Consider the following 18,468-nt stretch of genomic DNA (forward strand, 5'->3'; position numbering starts at 1 on the left):
GTTTGATAAGCATGTAATTTTACATCGAAAATCAGTGTAAAATTACATTTTAGATAATGGATGTATACATTTTGATTTAAATTTAACACCGCTCGCTCTGTTTCTCTTCTTCTCTCTCGTTCGCTCGTCCTCTCTCTCTCTCTTCTCTCTTCTTCTTCTTCTTCTCCTTCTCTCTCGCTTGCTCTCTCTCTCTTCTCCTTCTTTCTTCTTCTTCTCCTTCTCTCTCACTCGCTCTCTCTCTCTCTTCTCCTTCTCTTTTCTTCTTCCCCCTTTTTTCTCTTTCCGTCACTGCCGCAGTTGCAGTGGCAGATCTGAATCCACCTCCGAAGGGAGAGCCGGAGAGGACCCAGAAGGGAAAAATAAAGGTGCTAGTCAACATCGGTGTAAATCCATCCCAACCGAACAGATACGCATTCATCTCGCAGCCGATAGCCATAAATCTGTTTCTGGTATCGGAGGCTCCGTACGCATTTGCAAATCTAGCCCAAGCGAAGGTATTCCCCTGCCAGTACTTGTCCTCACTTCCCTGCGTCTCTCTCTCTCTCTCTCACTCTCTGCTGCTGGTCCTTAGACATAAATCTGTTTCTGGTATCGGAGGCTCTATACGCATTTGCAAATCTAGCCCAAGCGAGGGTATTCCCCTGCCAGTATTTGTCCTCACTTCCCTCCGTCTCTCTCTCTCTCTCTCTCTCTCTCTCTCTCTTTCTCTCACTCTCTGCTGCTGGTCCTTAGGCATAAATCTGTTTCTGGTATCGGAGGCTCTGTACGCATGTGCAGTGGCTTCCCTTCTCTGAAATCCAACTCTTCTAGCTCTAATCTAAACCACAGAGAGATGACCAAACTCGTTGACAGGTTGGGCTTTGGTCACCGTTCCTCCAACGGATCCACCATTGGCCTTATCTAGTCGTTGATCAGAGATGCCTTCGCCTCCTACACCAGTTCACCCCTTTTTTCACTCCAAACGCGTATAAAGTATTCACCGATGTTTCACACTGTTCTAACGTAGAAGAGTGTAAAAGGTGCATTCGGCCGGTTCTGGATTTACACCGACACATTTGACGGTTCTGGATTTACACCGATGGACTTTTGTATTTACACCTCTACCAAATGCAGCCTAAGTAAATTGCTAACCTCACTTATGATAATTGATAATTGCAATCACCTCCCTCACCTTTCTGACACTTTTTTAAAAAAATATATAAAAATATCTAAAATATTCATACAATTACTTTTGAAATTGATTTATTTTTCAAATTTACCTTTCATATCAATCACTCAAACTTAAAGCTGCAACTTTAAATTCTTCCTTTTTTTATCATTCATAAATTTGTATAATTTTTTTTTGTATAAACCAACATCAATAATAACTGTATGGGTATTTTAAATATTTTCGTGACTCTTATTGGAGGATTCTAACAAAGGGATCTACTTGCAACTGTATAAAAAATTCGGGGGAGGTGATTGCAATTACCAAACTCCAGGGCAGGTTTCAGCAATTTACCCTTTAGATTAATATAGATTTCCCTCTCATATCCTATTTATGTACAAGGTCACTTTTACCAAATATTTTTTTCTATGTTCCCTTCCACTGCTTTCTCATTTTCAGAAATTGTTCTTTGATGAACATATCTTCTTTTGTTCACTATTTCAGATAGAGAACTGTAATCATAATCATAGTTCCAGACCTATTTAGGGAATAACCAGGTGCCCAATAGATTCATCCATACTCCAGAACTGATTAATTTTTTTCTTTTTTTTTTGGAGTTTGGAAAGTCAGCTGGATCAAATTTATGAACAGTTAACTTTTGAGATTGAATTGATTACACAACTTCATAAATGCAATTCTATTTGAGGTAGCAGCTTCTCTTTTCCTAATTTAGCAAAACCTTGTTTAATAATTCCAACAAAGTATGGAAATCCGCAGCCCCTCCAAAGCTGCTTTTTATTATGGGTGGCAATGTCGGGTAAATGTTTGACAGCGGAGGTTTTGTCCAGAAGAGGGACGAGTGTGCTGCGTAGCAAGTGCATTATGTGTGGGGAAGCATCTGACTTAGAACATTTACTGATCCATTGCAGAGTTGCTCGCCTCCTTTGGACAAAGTTTTTGGAGCTGTTTGAAGCTCAGTTTTGTTTCCCAGAAAAAGAAAATGTGCTAGCAGTGCTTCAGAGTTGGCATCTGAAAGGGCTCTCGAAAGAAGGCAAGGTAATTTGGAGAGCAGGTCCAGCTTTAGTAATCTGGACAATATAGACAGAAAGAAACAAAAGAACATTTGAAAATTTGTATGTTTCAGAGGATAATTTATGTAAAGGTTTTTGGGGTAGGATGTATTCTTGGGTAGGGTCTCATAATCTGTTCAGGAATAGACCTTATAGCTCGTTTTGTAATGCTGGAGCTCTTTTTGTATCTATGCATACTGAGTAATCTTTTAGTTTGATGTACAGCTTTTGATTTGGGCACTGCACAGCTCCTTGTGCTGATTTGGTTAATGCTTTTTGCCTAATATATTACTTTACCTTTATCTCAATAATTCCAATAAAGTACCTTAGAATCCAGCATTAACTTCTTGTTGCTATGGGCACCTATGACTGCCAACAGCCTAGCTGACTCTCTAGTCAATGCTGGAGTTAATGGAGAGGAGCTGGCTTGGGTAATGTCAGGTTCAAGGATAGAAGATCTGTAACTCTGCTTTTCTGTTATTCTTTCGAGTAAAAATATGGTCAGCCACTCAGCCTTTGGTTCTTCGTTTGCACAGGTCCCTTCTTCCAACTGTTGGAAGCTTTGGGTAGTTCTTTTCACTTCATTAGGGCAGATAGGTCGGGTTTGCAATCTAACCCGCTCCATTGGCACTCCTATAATTTTCTGGTTTTCCATCCTATAACAACTTTTCAATTAAAATAATAATTAAGGAAAGGGTTAACATCATTTTGGACAAACTTTCCCCCAGTAATTTTACAGAACCATTACAATTTCCTTGATGAAAGTTTTTTTACATGTATAAAATTCTAATTTGAAAAGAGAAATAAACAAAGAAAGGAAGGACAATATGTAGTTATAGGTACAACCGGATAGAATTAGGGATGCAACTTAGACAGGCCTAGGGTGAGCATAGTTAAAATTTGAAGGGGATCAACCTGAGAGACTGTTTAAATTCTTCATTTTTTTTTGGTAAAAAGAGATTCTCATTAAACCATAGGATCAGAATACAGAAATCATTACAACAAGGTTTTTAAAACTAAACCAGACAACGAACTGTTCAGGGGTCCAGTTCCCGGGTCGAATGGCCTGACCGTTCAAACTGAACGGATGGCCCATGCTGACAAAAGAAATAAAAAATTAAAAAATGGCCAAAAACCGCTGTATGGTTCGAATGGTTCAACTGCCCGGGTCAGCGGTTTGCTGACCAAATCAACAGTTTTGGCCAAAAAGATGGTTCTGGGGTAAAATGGAACCAATCAGGTGACCAGTTCCCAGTTTTTCCGGTCCAGTCCGGTTTTGAAAACCATGCATTACAATTAACCACACCAACTAACTAAAGGAAAAGGAAAGGAAAAAAAAAGAAAAACAACCTCCATTAAGCGCCAATAACCAATATGGAGCATTTTTAAGATTTTACTAAAAGAAAAAATAGAGAAGAGATCAAAGAACCCCCAACAGAACAGAAAATGAGAGTTACCCCACTGCCACTCTCCCCCAATACAACAAAGAACCCCCAACATGGCAACACCCAAATAGAGTATAAAATCGTGATTTACTAGTGATGCTTAGTGAAATTAACTTCAGCAGTCACATGGTCTCACACAATTATCAATATCATTCCATAATTAGTTTCACTTATATTCTATTCTAGGCTGCTTTTCAAGACTGACCAGTACCTTCATAGTGCAGGCCTCAAACAAGGAAACTATAGTAATTCCTGTAACTGCTTTCTGTTGCACAAATCATTGACTGAAAGTTATGTAGGTAATTTTAATGCAGATATTCCAGATGCTAAAGTTCAGTTCAACCATTGAAGCTGAAGTAGGGGTAGGTGTTCTTAAAGATGTATAATTTACAGCAAGAATTTGGGCTTTTTAAAAGAAAGGGTAAGATTTCAGTTCAAAGTCTATTTCGTGTTTAAATGTGGAAGTGTCCTTCACTTTTGTCAATGATATGAGGGGCCTGTACAATATCAAATGCTGCAAATAATCTTGGTTAATGGTAAAGCGCTGGACTGTTCTAGCATTATTTTGGAAAGTAAAATGGAAACTCTATAAGAACTTCTCCTGCATATGCTAGTTTTGGTAGATTCCAGAGTGAAAACAATGCGAGAGTTTAGAAACAAGACCTCAAAGAAATGCATTCAGAGAATAGATATTTATAGAGTCACAGGACCTAATGACCCCAACTTGTCTAACTGACCTCCAGTTGTCCAATTGACTAACAACTTGTTCAATCTAGAAGATTCCTTGCAACAGTTTTATAGCTAAGTCAGTTAAGTACAAAAATGTATTTAAGAGCTTAAAGAATTATCTTAATATTTTGAAGTCAAGTAATCTAGAATAGAAATCAAGAACTGGAATTAATAAAATAATTATAAATCATTAGCAGCTATAGTTATGGTTTTAAGATCTGAAAGACTGAACATAAGAATAGAATCAAGAAATTAAAGAAAAAAGAATAAAAAGAAAAACAAGAGACGAGAGTCGGTAGGATAGCAGTGCTAAGGGATCAAGGGGGAAGAAAGCATCAATATTTATTGGTGGTTCACATTTTTTTTTATTTTTTTATGAGTAGTGGTTCACACTAAGTTGGGTTCATGCTAATTAATTCCTATGAAGTGAAGTTGGTTAGATCTCCATCTGAGCGTTCTAGTTTTTTCTTCTTTTTTTAGGGGGGCAAAATAGAAAGGAACAATTAAAAAAAACATCAAGGATACATGAAAAAGAAAGGTGTCATATATGATCAAAAAGAGGCTGTTCATGCCAAATGATGTTTCTTGAGGTTCCCTTGATTTTGGATAAGATTTCTTTTGCATCTGAAAAAAGTGTTGCTTTGAGAATGCCATGATAACAGTTTTTTTAAGCATCTGATGATTGCCCAAAGTTCAGCTTCACAATCAGTTGTGGTGTGCATGTATCGCATCCAGAATGGTCTTGCCAGTTTTTAGCCGTCTCTTATTGGCAAAGAAATAGGTGCCACAATGTTGATTCAGTTTTACCTCTCCCTTGAAGTTTATTTAAAAAGCATCTGTACACCTGACATTTTCTTATTATTTATATAATAATAATAATAATCAACAAAGAAGAATAGGAAGACGAGAAAAATCATAGTCACGTCTTCCTTCTTGAGGCCTGGATTTGAGTAACATCAATCTTTGATGTGAGGACCTTAATAGGATTGTGCCACAAAGAAAGTTCTTAACAGTCTGTTCAAGATTGTATAATGTCACCATATATATATATATATATATATATATTCTCTATTTCTTCATCAGTCCCTTAAAAAATTTAAAAAAAGGAATATATTAAAAATATATCTGAAGCATTCTTACTTCCATTCTAATACTTTCTTAAAACAAAACCATTGACAACTCAACTCAGCGTTGTCCCAAATATTTGGTATTCCACTCTATCTAAAAAAACTGAATTTATATATAATAAAAAAAGAAATTACATTTTTTTTTTAAAAACAGACACCAGAAACATTTATAAAACAGAATAAATAACGGGCGCTAGAAAGAATATCCAAATGTAAAACCATAATGGAAACAGACAAACACCCTAAAGTTCATCTTATCCAATTATCAAAGAAGTGTTCATTTAATGAGGTATCTCACACATGAAGTAGATTGGTCCTATACTACTTTTACATCCATTGTTTTTACTAAATGGATTAGGTCCTGCTCAGGCATGCCAAAATTGAATACAGTAGCATAGTGTTAATCCTTGCCCAGTGCTAGGGGTTTGTGTTTGACTATAAAGGAGAAACAAGTGTTGGATTTCAGTAATTTAATGGTAAAAATAATATTGCAAACATTATGGATGATCAGATGTTTTGAGGTTGCAAGGACTGCTATTGTGGAGTTAAAACTAATCTGATTTGCTCAGAACAACAGTCTAAGATTGTAAATGACCATCTTCCTTCTTTCTTTCTTTCTTTTGGGGTCTGATTGTACAGGGCTCATATTGTTGTGTTTAACTATAAAAATTGGGTCTGATCATAGTTTTCAAGGCACCAAGGTGAGGCTGGGCGTCAGGGGGGCGTCTAGGCGTCGCCTAGGCAATGGACTTTTTTATATAGAAAATATAGATCCTAGGGTAGTTCCCTAGGTACCATAGCTATATTTCCTTAATAATTAGTCATAATTTTCATAAGAAAAGCATAGAGTTCATGTTAAAGTATAGAAAATCAACAAATTCATGAGAAGAAAAAAAAAGAAGGAAAAGAAAATTCAAAAAATATAGGGTCTGAACCCTTATTTTTGTTATAGGAAAAGAAGAAAAGATAGGGTCTGAACCCTTATTCAAAAAATATAGTAGTAGTAGAAAATTAGACAAAATTTTAAGTTCTTCCTTACTTATTGGTTCAGGTTTTAAAGTCTTTTAGGGTTCAATACAGCATTTAGCAATGTTTGTATTGATTAAATCCTAACAAATAAGAAAATAATAAAAACAAATTAGTATATAAATCACACAAAATGAGTATTTTACTTTAATAGTGCCTATTTTATAATTATAATGTCAAAAAATAAAGAATAAAAAAGTATTTTACAATACATAGTACAAAACTGCTAGGCGATTATGCAAGGCAAGCCTCAAAGGGTGCCTTGTCGCCTAGAGGTGTGTCAAGTGTCAAATGTGAGACAGAAATTAGAGTTGCAATGGAATTTGTCTTGCAGCTAGCAATAAAGCACATTGAAATACAAAGGGTACAGCAGGCTTATGACGTCTACTAGGATAAACCTGGTCCTGAGAAAGCAAGCTACACTATTTACTGGAGTTGGACTCCAAGGAGTTAATAAATGCCTTGATCAACCCCTAATGTACAGTGGTCCTGCCAAAGAATTTTCAGGGATTTTTCTCAAGTCAACTGAGCTCAATTCAGTCTTCATCCACAATTCCACATTATTTGGGTTTGGCTACATGTATCCTTTCTTGCTATATGTGATTTTAAGCATAAGGTTGTACTTCTAGATTATGTAAGCATGCAGTCAAGAGTTAGATGCAAGGAATTTGTGTGCATCCAGTAAATTGAGTCACAGCAAAGTCCTTTCAATTTATCACTTACCTAATCCTTTGAAGATCCCAGACAAATTTATACTAGTCCTAGCTTTTCATCTATCTTACATTGAAAGTATCCTTAAAATAATTTTTTTCTTGGCACAATACAAATAAAAACCTTTCTAGACTACTAATTTCTTTATTTTTCCCCATTTTTTGAGGGTAGCACATAGGACCCAACAAAGCACCAAAGATGGGTTGAGGCAAAGGATTGAATAGCTACTCCAGCACCATTTCATAGCATGCATAGAAGACACAACCTGAGGCTCCACGGATTAGATTAAGGAAATATTTAACGCTTGAGGGTTCTTCTGGATTACACAGGGGGTTATTTGTTGATACTTGAAAAGGAAAGAAAGAAAGAAAGAAGAGTTTGTTTCCATCTTAAACATGCTTCAAGAGAAAACAACTGTTTATCAGGTAGCAAGTCATCTTCCAAGTTGAAACTATGGTCTAGAATAACTCTCTTGACATGGTAAGGAAATGTTAAATACCAAGCTACTTAACTTTTGGTCTGGTCTTGATATATTTAGCATTTCCTTCCAGGTAAGGCTTATTCTCCCTTCCCAAGAAAAAAAAATTGGTTTGCAACTTTAGAATTTGCTTTAAGGGGGAAAGGGTTTGTGGTAAGAAATGATTCATGGAATTGAAATAATGCTTCTAGAAAGGTGTTTATATCCTTGCAGTAAATGGGTTGTCTATTTTCAATCATTTCCTCCATAAGAACTGATCACTGTACCTTTTATTTTTGGGGAACAATTTATGTCTACCAATTGGGTCTAGTTTTTCCAAAATTTAAACCAGGTTATATATGTCCTTGTTCAGATGAGGAAATTTTAGTTGAACAAATTCTTTTGAAATAACCATTCATCAATGCTAGTTCAAATTAGTAAATGATGCTGGATTGGAGTCTCATGTTGAATAGAGTTTACAGATCAACTCAACCAAGGCTTAACCTCAACTATTTGAGGCCAGCAATAGAAGTTGCAGACCAAAATCATATTTTATTTAACTGGAAATTTTAAGAGTAAGGTAAACAAGAGAAAGGAAATCTATAAACTGGAACAATTAATCAAACAATAACACAGCTAATTAATGACATTCAGGAATAGAAATGATACATTTCACAAGGAGAACAACAAGAATAAACAATTCCACTTACTGCCAGGATTCCAGCCTAAAATGGATTCGGTGTAATCCACAGGGGTGGAGGCCAAATTAACAAGGAACTTTGTGAATAACATAGCAATGGTTCGATACTGTCATCTTCCAAGTTGAACACGCCTACATCATAATCTCCACGTACACCTTCAAAGTTGACCTCAGAATAGTCGTCAGTAAAATAGATGCAGTTCCTTCTACATTCAGGATAATCAGAGGCCGACAAAGACAAGGAGGAATTTTTACCCAAGAACAATACATGGTCACCTATGCCTTTCAACTTAACCCAATTCTGGCTACTTGAATCCAACTTGGCGACTTCGAATCGAATTGTCTTATAGGCCATATCAGGCTCCACAAGTCCGAGCTCTAGATGCCTAGTAACCAGTAAGAGCTCCCCAGATTGCTCCACCAAATAAAGTATGTCACCACCGAACAACCATAGCGTGTTGATAACTGTCACCACCGGAGAAACACCACTAACATCGCAAATTACAACCTTTCCACGTCTATCAACCGCATAGAATAGTCCCTTGTAGCATATAACGTCCTCATAGCAAGGTTGTGCATCTTCGATGAAAGTCCATCCCTCATCTCCATGTCTACAAAATGCTAATTCACCGGTTTCGTTAAGGATGGCCAAGGCGACATATTCGGAGCTGGAAGCCGGACTTGAAGATAGGATGACTTTCTTCAAGAACGAGTCCCGCATTTCCTTCAAGTTGCGAGAGTAGCAGTCACCGGAGGAAGTCTGGAGGGTATACTCTTTACCGATTCTATATACATCGAAACCCAAAACATTCGGGAACGTTGTCAATGGTGGGAGTTGAATTTGGGCCCTCGTTAGGGGATTCAAGAGACGGATCACCGGGGACTCCTCGACGACGACGAGCCAGCCTTGTGAAGACCCACAGCATCGCCTCCGACGAGACGCCTCTGGGAGCTCAAGCCAATGAATCTTGTCATCTGACAGACTGAAGAAACCACGGCAGGTGTCGTTATTCCGGGTGTTAGGAAGCATCAGCCATGGAAGTTGGCAGGGGAGGTGGTCAGGCCTCTTTGACACAGCGGATCTCCAATTTACACAAACCGCTCGGAATCGGAGATAATCGATATAAACAGTCAGCTTTCTCGACATCATCACTATCATATCCGGTGGAAGTTGGGACCAATCAACAGCCATACTTCTCTCTCTCTCTCTCGATCAGTCTAGGGTTTTTTTCTTGAATTCAAGATCATGTGTGTGAATTCAATGATCAGTTCAACTGTTTCAGTAGAATCAGCAAAAACGAAAGGAATCTCGTTAATCTTTAGCTTTTACCGAAGAGAGTGGTAATCGAACGGTAGCGTTCTCATTGAGTGAAGTACTACCAGAATCCTATCCACGTCTTCCCACTTGAACATTTTCGGTATTTACTGTTATTAATTCACGGAGAGATGTTCTCCCGAGTCCAGTCACAGTTCTTGCGGTGAGAAGAATCTTGGGAATTTTGGTCTTTAATTAGAGCCAATGACAGTCAAGACTCAAGATTTCGGATCAGCTATCGATACACGGTCCCAACATTATCCCAACAAGGAGGAAGTTATAAACACAGTCCCAATACGTCCCAATAAGCCATCCCTGCCATACATTGAGAACATCTATGAATGATAGCCATCTATGATTCACACTGTATCATAGCCATCTATGAATCAAACGATCTATATCTGTCAGTTCTCTTTTTGTTGACAAGTATACGAATCTGTGACACGTAAAAAAAAAAACCGTAATAATACGTGGATTCAGGTTCAAATGACATAAGACAAGCCACCTTCCAAGTTCCTCTTCTTCCTACGACCCACAGTGCTCTAAGAAAATTCCGCTTCAACCCTCCAACTATATATTATATTCATCATCAGCGCTTTAATCCTCCTCCTTCCTCTCCTTCCTCTCCTTCCATTTTTCTCTTATTTCTGGTAATTATTTTTTAGTTTTCTTGTCAAGAAAATGGCGGAATGGTCCCAACTGCCGCACGAATTGTTGGAGCTGATAGCGAAACAACTAACGACCTATTTCGACGTTCTCCGGTTTCGTGCCGTTTGTTCGACATGGCGATCAGCTGTGTCGCCTAGGCGGTATCGCTTACCAGGCCGATTCCCGATTCTAACCAACGAAGAGGTTACCGATACCTCTGGGGGCTTCTATCTTTCCAAGCGTTCAATCTTCCGATTGGGGTTACCGGAGAATCATCGTCAGGTCGTAGCCGGAGCAGGTTCTGACGGTTGGCTCATTAAAGTAGAAGAAGACACCCCGGAGGTTATGCATCTCTTGAATCCTCTCTCCAGAAACCAAATCAAGCCTCTACCGGCAACATTTCCCAAGGTATTGGACCTTTCAGAGATCCGAGTCTCCGAATTGGGTCAAGAATATGTTCTGCAGTACGTCGACTATCGCTCCTCGGGCGATGCCGATAATTTGTACATGGAGAAGGTCGTCTTCTCTCTCAATCCTGCTTATGGTCATGATTATATGCTCCTCACTATTCATGTTTCTGGAAAATTAGCCATGTTTAAGTCGGGAGATGAGACATGGACGATTATACAAGATCTGACTTTCCCTTACGATGATGTCATACATTTTAAAGGGAAATTCTATGCCGTTGATCACACAGGAAGAACGGTCACTGTTGATTCGTCGCCTGCTGTGACTGTAATTGCATTCCCTGTATTTGGTGGTGACAAGAAGTTTTTGGTGGAATCCGAGGGGGACCTATTGCTGGTAGATATGTACCTAAGCGTCGGCCCTGATGATGATCCCAACAATAACGAGGATGAGGATGCAATTTTTGGACACATTGATTCCTACATAATTGAGAAAACTGTTAAATTTGAGGTTTTCAAGTTAGATCCAGGCAGGCAGAAATGGGTTTCGATGAAAAGTTTGGGTGACAGGTTGCTGTTCTTGGGTGACAATTGTTCGTTTTCTGCTTCAGCTTCCGACTTCGCCGGTTGTAAAGGGAACTGCATATATTTCACCGACAACTTTTTCCATTCGAACGGAGAAGAGGATGGTGCACCATTCATGGATCATGATATAGGTGTGTTCAATTTAGAGGATGGTAGTATTGGACCATTGGCTTCTTATCCAGGATATTCCAAGTTATTTTGGCCACCTCCTTCTTGGATTGCATCGACAATGTCAGAAGTAAGTGCAGTCGGTTGGTATTTAGCTCTCTGATTTCGTTTCTGTTTCTTCCCAAATGACTCATTGCATTGAGTTTATTTGATGTTTTTGTAAGTTAAAGTTAGCTCTTCTGATTTGGGCCTTAAAATATTATCAGTATACAAATAACTTATAATTCTGCATCTAAGTACAATATGATTTCAACTTATGAATCAATAGGTCCATTGTTCAAGTCCCCATAAAACAATTTCATATTGATTTATCTCTGAGGATTATTCTCTTCTGGAATGTATCATTTTTTCTACTTTGTTTCCCATATAAACATAATAATATTGTTATGCTGTATTTGTTGGTTTATAGATATACAACAAACAAGCCAATCAATTTTCTTCATCTATAAAGGATATTGAACCTATTTGCAGCTAAAACACTAGTTAATAGTGATATTTTTTTTAATCTGCAACACTAATGAATTCCATTAATATGGAGAAAAATCCTTCTAGTTAGAATAGCAAGAGGCAAACCAATACAGTACATGAACAATAAAGGAGCACTTATCTACTGAGAAGCCAGCGTAGAGCTGACCACAGCCCATACAAGAAATCCCATAAATAAGTTCTGATGCTGTATATCCTTGGGCCTGTTCTGCTTACACCTCCTCTAGCCAGTGAGTCAGCCAATGCATTAGCTGGTCTATGAACCTCTACCTGAACTAGCCATTCAGGGTGGATTCTAATGCCTTTGCCTCTCCAAGGGGAAACTTGAAGGACCACGGGGCTTAATATCATTGATGGTGATATTGAGTTAACATGGTAAATACACAATAAAAGTTGACAGCCCAATACCTGCCTACCTGGAGTTGGAGGTGCCAGCTATCTTAATTAGTAATATTGGGAACTCTTGAACGATAGATGTTAGATCAGATCCTGTCTTCACCATTCTAACTACTGATTACTAACCAGAAACCTACCTATCCAGAGCAAGCAACAGTGATTGCCAGATCCTCTCTATAATATTGCTAAAGCAAGAATTCTTTCTCTGCCAGTTCCATAAATGATTTCCTCCAAAAAGAAAATCATGTTGGGTGAATTTTTCTGAGTTGTTAAATGTGTCATGTAGTTATCGTACAACAAAAGAATTGTATCTGAATATGTTAATTAGGGGCAAAAAGATGCATTGACTCTAAATCTAAAGTAACTGCATTTGTATATGAAGACTACTTCATTCCATTTTTCATTATACAACTAACTCAATTTTTTCAAAGGTTCCTCAGGCACTACCTCTTTTTTTTATCCTAGAAGATTGACAATGGCCCTATGAATGCTATTCTCTCCATATGGAAGCACCTTAATGATTTGCAAGTGGAATCAATGGTAAAAATGTTGGGGAACCAGGGGAAGTGATGATGGAATCCAAATTAGAGGGCAAGAGGACCAGTAGTTCGGATAAGTAGTGTTAACTTTCACAATCTTTTTGTTCTTCATGGTAGTATTCTCCTCTTCTTCCACTTTCACAGAATAGGTTTGGGCCTCGGGGCTGATAAACTCCACCCAAAGTGGCCTTTTTTGTTTGACCTGCAGCCGACAAAGATTTAATGTTTGACACCTTATTAGTCATAAGATATGTAGCCAAATGTGCATGTTGATGTGTTTGGAAGCAGACAGAGGATCAGTGAATTACTTTTTATTGAATTGCCGGTGTTAGGGCTGTCAGTGGATCCATATTTAGGTAGATCCGGTACCAATTCAATAAAGACCATTACCCAATGTTGGCCCCAACTATCTGGGGTCTTGGGAGGGGTGGACTGAATATGGTCCTAACTTTTGGGATTTTTTCACAACTCAAACCCACATTCTCATGTTTGACAGCCCAAGATTTTACCATTACACCAAGTAATGGCCCCTATATGGTACCAATCCACTAAGAATCCTAAAAAACAGAATTAATAAAGGCCCTATAGGTTTAACAATGGAAAATCCGGGAGTGATCTAATAAGTGCCTGGGGTTGTTAGGATTCTTATTGGATTGGTCTGGTTGATCTGATTATTGGTAGACAAGAAGAATAGTATGAAACTATGAATTGATGCAGTAACAGAAAATCAAAAATTGAAACAAATCTCCAACAATGACTTGCTGGCTGTCCTAGCAGTTAAAAAGGAGACCTGCTATCTAGCCCATTTCCTAATCATATGCCCGTATATTGGGTCTGAAGTTGGGACATAATTGGTTCTAAACTTTTAGTTACTGGATATGAATTGGACATATATTTGGGCCTCCAATAGGCATGCTGTTGTATTTACATTCATTCATGTTTAGGCAGCTTCGAGTCAAATTATGTAAAACTGTTTGTGTGTCCTGCACGCATTCCCAATTGGAAATATTTAGAAGATTTGGTTACTAGAAGAACAATCAGTAACAGCCTAACAGGTTTAATCTGGGAATGCCATTTTTTTTTGTTTCTAAATTAGGTTAGGAAATAAATGGAAGTAATAGGAAAAAATATTTGCGGTACAAGAGATCTAAGATTTAGGAAATGCTTTCTTTACTCTATAAACAGAGCATGGAGCAGATAAGAGTTTGGACGTTTTATTTCTTTTGAGTGCAGAAATTCTTTTTCTCCCTCACTAGCATATTGGTTAAAAACTAGCCCCATGATATTCCACCTACCTAGCCACTGGATTCTAATAATTGGATCAGATCTCCATTTATTTTACCATTTCAACACCATCACCATTACGTTCTCAATTTCACTTGTTCTCCTCTAACTGACCTGCTACCCCTCCATAATCCTTCACAATCACACCCCATTCATTCACTTACCTTTATTCATGGCTTCTACATCCTAACCATAGAGAAATCAGAACTGTGGCTTTTTTTCATGGAGTGGGCTGTGGGCATGTCATCATCATTTGAGCCTTGTTCAAATGATGTGGAGCAGGATAAATGAATTTTGTTTCACCATTCTGTTCTGTTCAGTGCCATTTCTATCATCAAATTATGGTTGTTTAAACATTTATTGGTTCTAAACTTTTAAGTTACTGGATATGAATTGGACATATATTTGGGTCTCCAATGGACATGCTGTTGTATTTACATTCATTTATGTTTAGGCAGCTTAGAGTCAAATTATGTACAACTGTTTGTGTGTCCTGCATTCATTCCCAGTTTGAAATATTTAGAAGATTTGATTACTAGAAGAATAATCAGTAACAGGTTTAATTTGGGGATGCCATTTTTTTTGTTTCTAAGTTAGGTTAGCAAATAAATGGAAGTAATAGGAAAAGATATTTGCCATGCAAGAGATCTAAGATTTAGGAAATGCTTTCCATACTCTATAAACAGAGCATGGAGCAGATAAGAGTTTGGATGTTTTGTTTCTTTTGAGTGCAGAAATTCTTTTTCTCCCTCACTAGCTTATTGGTTAAAAAGTAGCCCCATGATATTCCACCTACCTAGCTACTGGATTCTAATAATTGGATCAGATCTCCATTTATTTTACCATTTCAACACCATCACCATTACGTTCTCAATTTCACTTGTTCTCCTCTAACTGACCTGCTACCCCTTCATAATCCTTCACAATCACATCCCATTCATTCACTTACCTTTATTCCTGGCTTCTACATCCTAACCATAGAGGAATCAGAACTGTGGGGTTTTTTCATGGAGTGGGCATAGTTTTCAAGGAGCCAAGGCGAAGCTAGGTGACAGGGGGGCACCTTGTCGCCTAGGCGATGGATTTTTTTTAAGTAAAACCATATATCCTAGGGTAGTTCCCTAGGTTCCATAACCATCTTTCCTCAATAATTATTCATAATTTTCATAAGAAAAGTATAAATTTCATGTTTAAGTCTAGAAAATCAACATTTTATGAGAAGAAAAAGAACAAAGGAAAGAAATTTCAAAAAATATAGGGACTGAACCCCTACTTTTGTTATAGGAAAGAAGAAAAGAAAAGGTGGAAGAAGAAAATGTGTTGATTAGACAAAATTTTAAGTTCTTCCTTTGCTTATCAGTTCAGGTTTTGAAATTTTTTAGGGTTCAATCAAGGATCAAAATTTCGACACAATACACCCCCATATCGGGTGTATTGTATTGTATCTTTGGGGTCCCGATACCTGTTTACAGGTGTTTTCAGGGACCCTTTTTTTTAAATAATATATATATATATAAATATATATTTAAAAATGAAATTGAAAACCAAAGAAATAAAAAAAAATAGGGGGAGTATCGTTATAAGTACCGATACACCTCTGCCAATACACAGAGGTGTATCGATACTTTGAACCATGAGTTCAACACAGCAGTTAGCAATGTTTGTGTTGATTAAACCCTCATAAAATAAGAAAATAATAAAAAAAATAGTATATAAACACATAAAATTAATATTCTAGTTTAATAATGTTTATTTTATAATTATAATGTCAAAAAATTAAAAATATAAGTATTTTATAACCTAGTGCACAAAACTACTTGGCGACTAGGCAAGGTGAGCCTCCAAAGGCACCTTGTCGCCTAGGCGCCCACCTTGATGACTATGGGAGTGGGCTCTGGGCATGTCGTAATCATTTGAGCCTTGCCCAAATGATGTGGAGCTGGATAAATGAATCTTGTTTCACCATTCCGTTCTGTTCAGTGCCATATCTATCATCAAATTATGGTTGTTTAAATCATTTCTTACTACTTCCACCCCAAGTTCTTTTCAGTCTGCCCCTAGCTCCTCTGGCCCCTTCAACTTGTAATAGATCACTTCTTCTAACAGGTGCCATAGATGGTCTTCTATGCACATGATCAAACCATCTCAATTTACTTTTTCTCATTTTGTCACCTGTTGTAGTTATTCCAATTGTGCAGGCTTTTGACATCAGAGCTAATGAATGTTGTCCTACATATAACAACCATAGAAAACTTCTGATCTGCATTAAAGGGGTGCAAGATGTAAAGAAAATCCAGTTTGAGGTCAATGAGTCGTTGAGCCTTTGCTTTTGATTAACTGAAGAATCATCCTTAGTCCTAGCAGTCTTGGTTGGTGTACTTTAATTATAGAGAAAATTTGGATACTACTCATGTGACCTAACAGTTAGGCCTATTAATGTGGAAATCTGTAAAACATAGATAGACTTAACCTCCAATGATGATTATTTTATTTAGTATAAATCAAGATTAGTTATGTCATAAACTGCCTTTTCTTCGTTTGCTTCCTATTGCAATGATGTGGTTTAGTTTGAATTAGGATTTATTTGAAGAACTTGTAAGGTCTAGTATCTTTACAGGGTCTTCTCTGAATTAGGATTCATTTGCAATAATCACGTGCTTTTAGAATGGGTGGTTAGTTTTTGGCATTGTTTGTAGGGTGTCTTTTCTCATTATTTTCTAAAATGCAATCTTGTTGCTCTGCTGCTGATTAAAAGAAATACCGATTTAATGAGTACTGCAGGAATGCAACCGGTTCAAAGATCTAACCTTGTGAAGATGATTGGCATGGATTCCTGGTTTACCACAAGAAGAATCACTGCACGTCTATACTTGGAAGGATATGAAACAACAGGGGAGCTTCCTCTCGTGGCATTCATACCCGTGGAGCTTCTCACATTTGCAGCGTTTTACATTTGCAAAGAATTAATTTTCTTCTCTAAATAGGTAGGTGTCCTACTTGTCTCAGCCCATGTAGAAGAGGGAACTGTCAGTGGACACAAGCATGCTTTCTGTGAACATAACACTACGCTAAGCCAGCAGAACATCAAAAAGAAATGTAAATAGTGTACACCATTATATGATAAATCATATAAATGAACATCCTTGTTTATAATCATACGCAAGCAACTTCAATACATGTACCACAGGTAGGAGTGGTTTCTACTGTTTTGAAAGATTGTAGTAATTAGCAAGTAGATTGCTACGGTTCTATAAAACGCTAGCATGTTTGTTAGATTGTAGGTCACCTCTGGCCACCTTTATCTATTAGCATTGCTATGTTGCTGGAATGTCTCAAGAGATTGTTACTTTGTTAGAGCCAATTGGGAGACCAAGAGAGGAGAAGCCTCGTACTTGGTCTCAAGGAATTTCGTATTTATCAATTATTTTATCTTTTAACATGATGATGCTGTGAATTGCAGGGGGCTGGCTAATCGGTAATCACCATGATCCTACCTCCTAATTTTGTTTTAGATTTTTTTTTGTTTTGTCAGGGTCCGTTTAGTTCTCAGCTGGAATCAGAATTGGAACATGAATGGAATTGGAATCGGTATTCCCATAGCCTGTTTGGTTGCCATAGGAATTAGAATCAGAATTGAATTAGCTGGAACTGGAATGGGATCTCATTTCCAAGGGAGGGGGAGGGAATGACCATTCTCTCAAATGGGGTTATGTCATGAATGGGATTTTGATTCCAGACCCTTATTCCAGTGAACCAAGTGGGCCCTAAAACGAAACTTGAAGCAATAGTGAAACAAAACTTTGCACTCACATATTTGTACTAGTTCAAATGAAAACTGCACTCCAAACAAAGAGAACCAAAGGAGAATGATTTGTTTTACTATTTGCTAATAAAAGCATTACTTGCAAGTTGCAATAAAAACTGCCTTAAACAGAACAAAACAGAAACCTGACCACCCCTACGTTACGATTTCCTAACAACTCGACAGGAGAATTTCCACAACACAAGGGCATGTTTTCTGAAGGACACCATCATCACCCAAAGGAGAATGTATGTGTCTTGGGCGTGGAGTACCCCAGGGTAAATGAAACGATCAGATGAGCATTGACAATGTTTGAAGCTTGACATTTCAAGAGAAACTTTGGTAAATTGGTCTTTTGTAATGAGAGGTATATCTCTGATGATAACAGATAAACAAGTAATCCAAAGAATAACGGAAAGGTGTCTT

The 18,468-nt window shown here is 37.6% G+C and overlaps 2 protein-coding genes across 2 annotated transcripts; one reads left to right on the forward strand and one right to left on the reverse strand.

The window, feature by feature from the left end:
- Nucleotides 1–8,244: 8,244 nt before the first annotated feature.
- LOC104604339 (F-box protein SKIP23-like) lies at nucleotides 8,245–9,604 on the reverse strand. The gene has a single exon (XM_010268637.3). The coding sequence runs from the start codon at nucleotides 9,602–9,604 to the stop codon at nucleotides 8,438–8,440; it is 1,167 nt and encodes a 388-aa protein (XP_010266939.1). The 3' UTR covers nucleotides 8,245–8,437.
- An 804-nt stretch (nucleotides 9,605–10,408) lies between these two features.
- On the forward strand, nucleotides 10,409–17,574 carry LOC104604338 (F-box protein SKIP23-like). The gene is made up of 2 exons (XM_010268636.2): nucleotides 10,409–11,605; nucleotides 17,022–17,574. Exons 1-2 carry the CDS (start codon nucleotides 10,409–10,411, stop codon nucleotides 17,052–17,054), a joined length of 1,230 nt encoding a protein of 409 aa, XP_010266938.1. The 3' UTR covers nucleotides 17,055–17,574.
- The last annotated feature ends 894 nt before the right edge of the window (nucleotides 17,575–18,468 follow it).

The sequence above is a fragment of the Nelumbo nucifera genome, chromosome 6 (assembly GCF_055504915.1).
Source record: "Nelumbo nucifera cultivar China Antique chromosome 6, China Antique-T2T, whole genome shotgun sequence".
Classification (NCBI taxonomy): domain Eukaryota; kingdom Viridiplantae; phylum Streptophyta; class Magnoliopsida; order Proteales; family Nelumbonaceae; genus Nelumbo; species Nelumbo nucifera.

Coding starts and splice junctions, on each gene's coding strand:
- LOC104604339 (XM_010268637.3), bottom strand. CDS start 9,604: ATGGCTGTTGATTGGTCCCAACTTCCACCGGATATGATAGTGATGATG.
- LOC104604338 (XM_010268636.2), top strand. CDS start 10,409: ATGGCGGAATGGTCCCAACTGCCGCACGAATTGTTGGAGCTGATAGCG. Junction 11,606..17,021: donor TTGCATCGACAATGTCAGAA/GTAAGTGCAGTC, acceptor TGAGTACTGCAG/GAATGCAACCGGTTCAAAGA.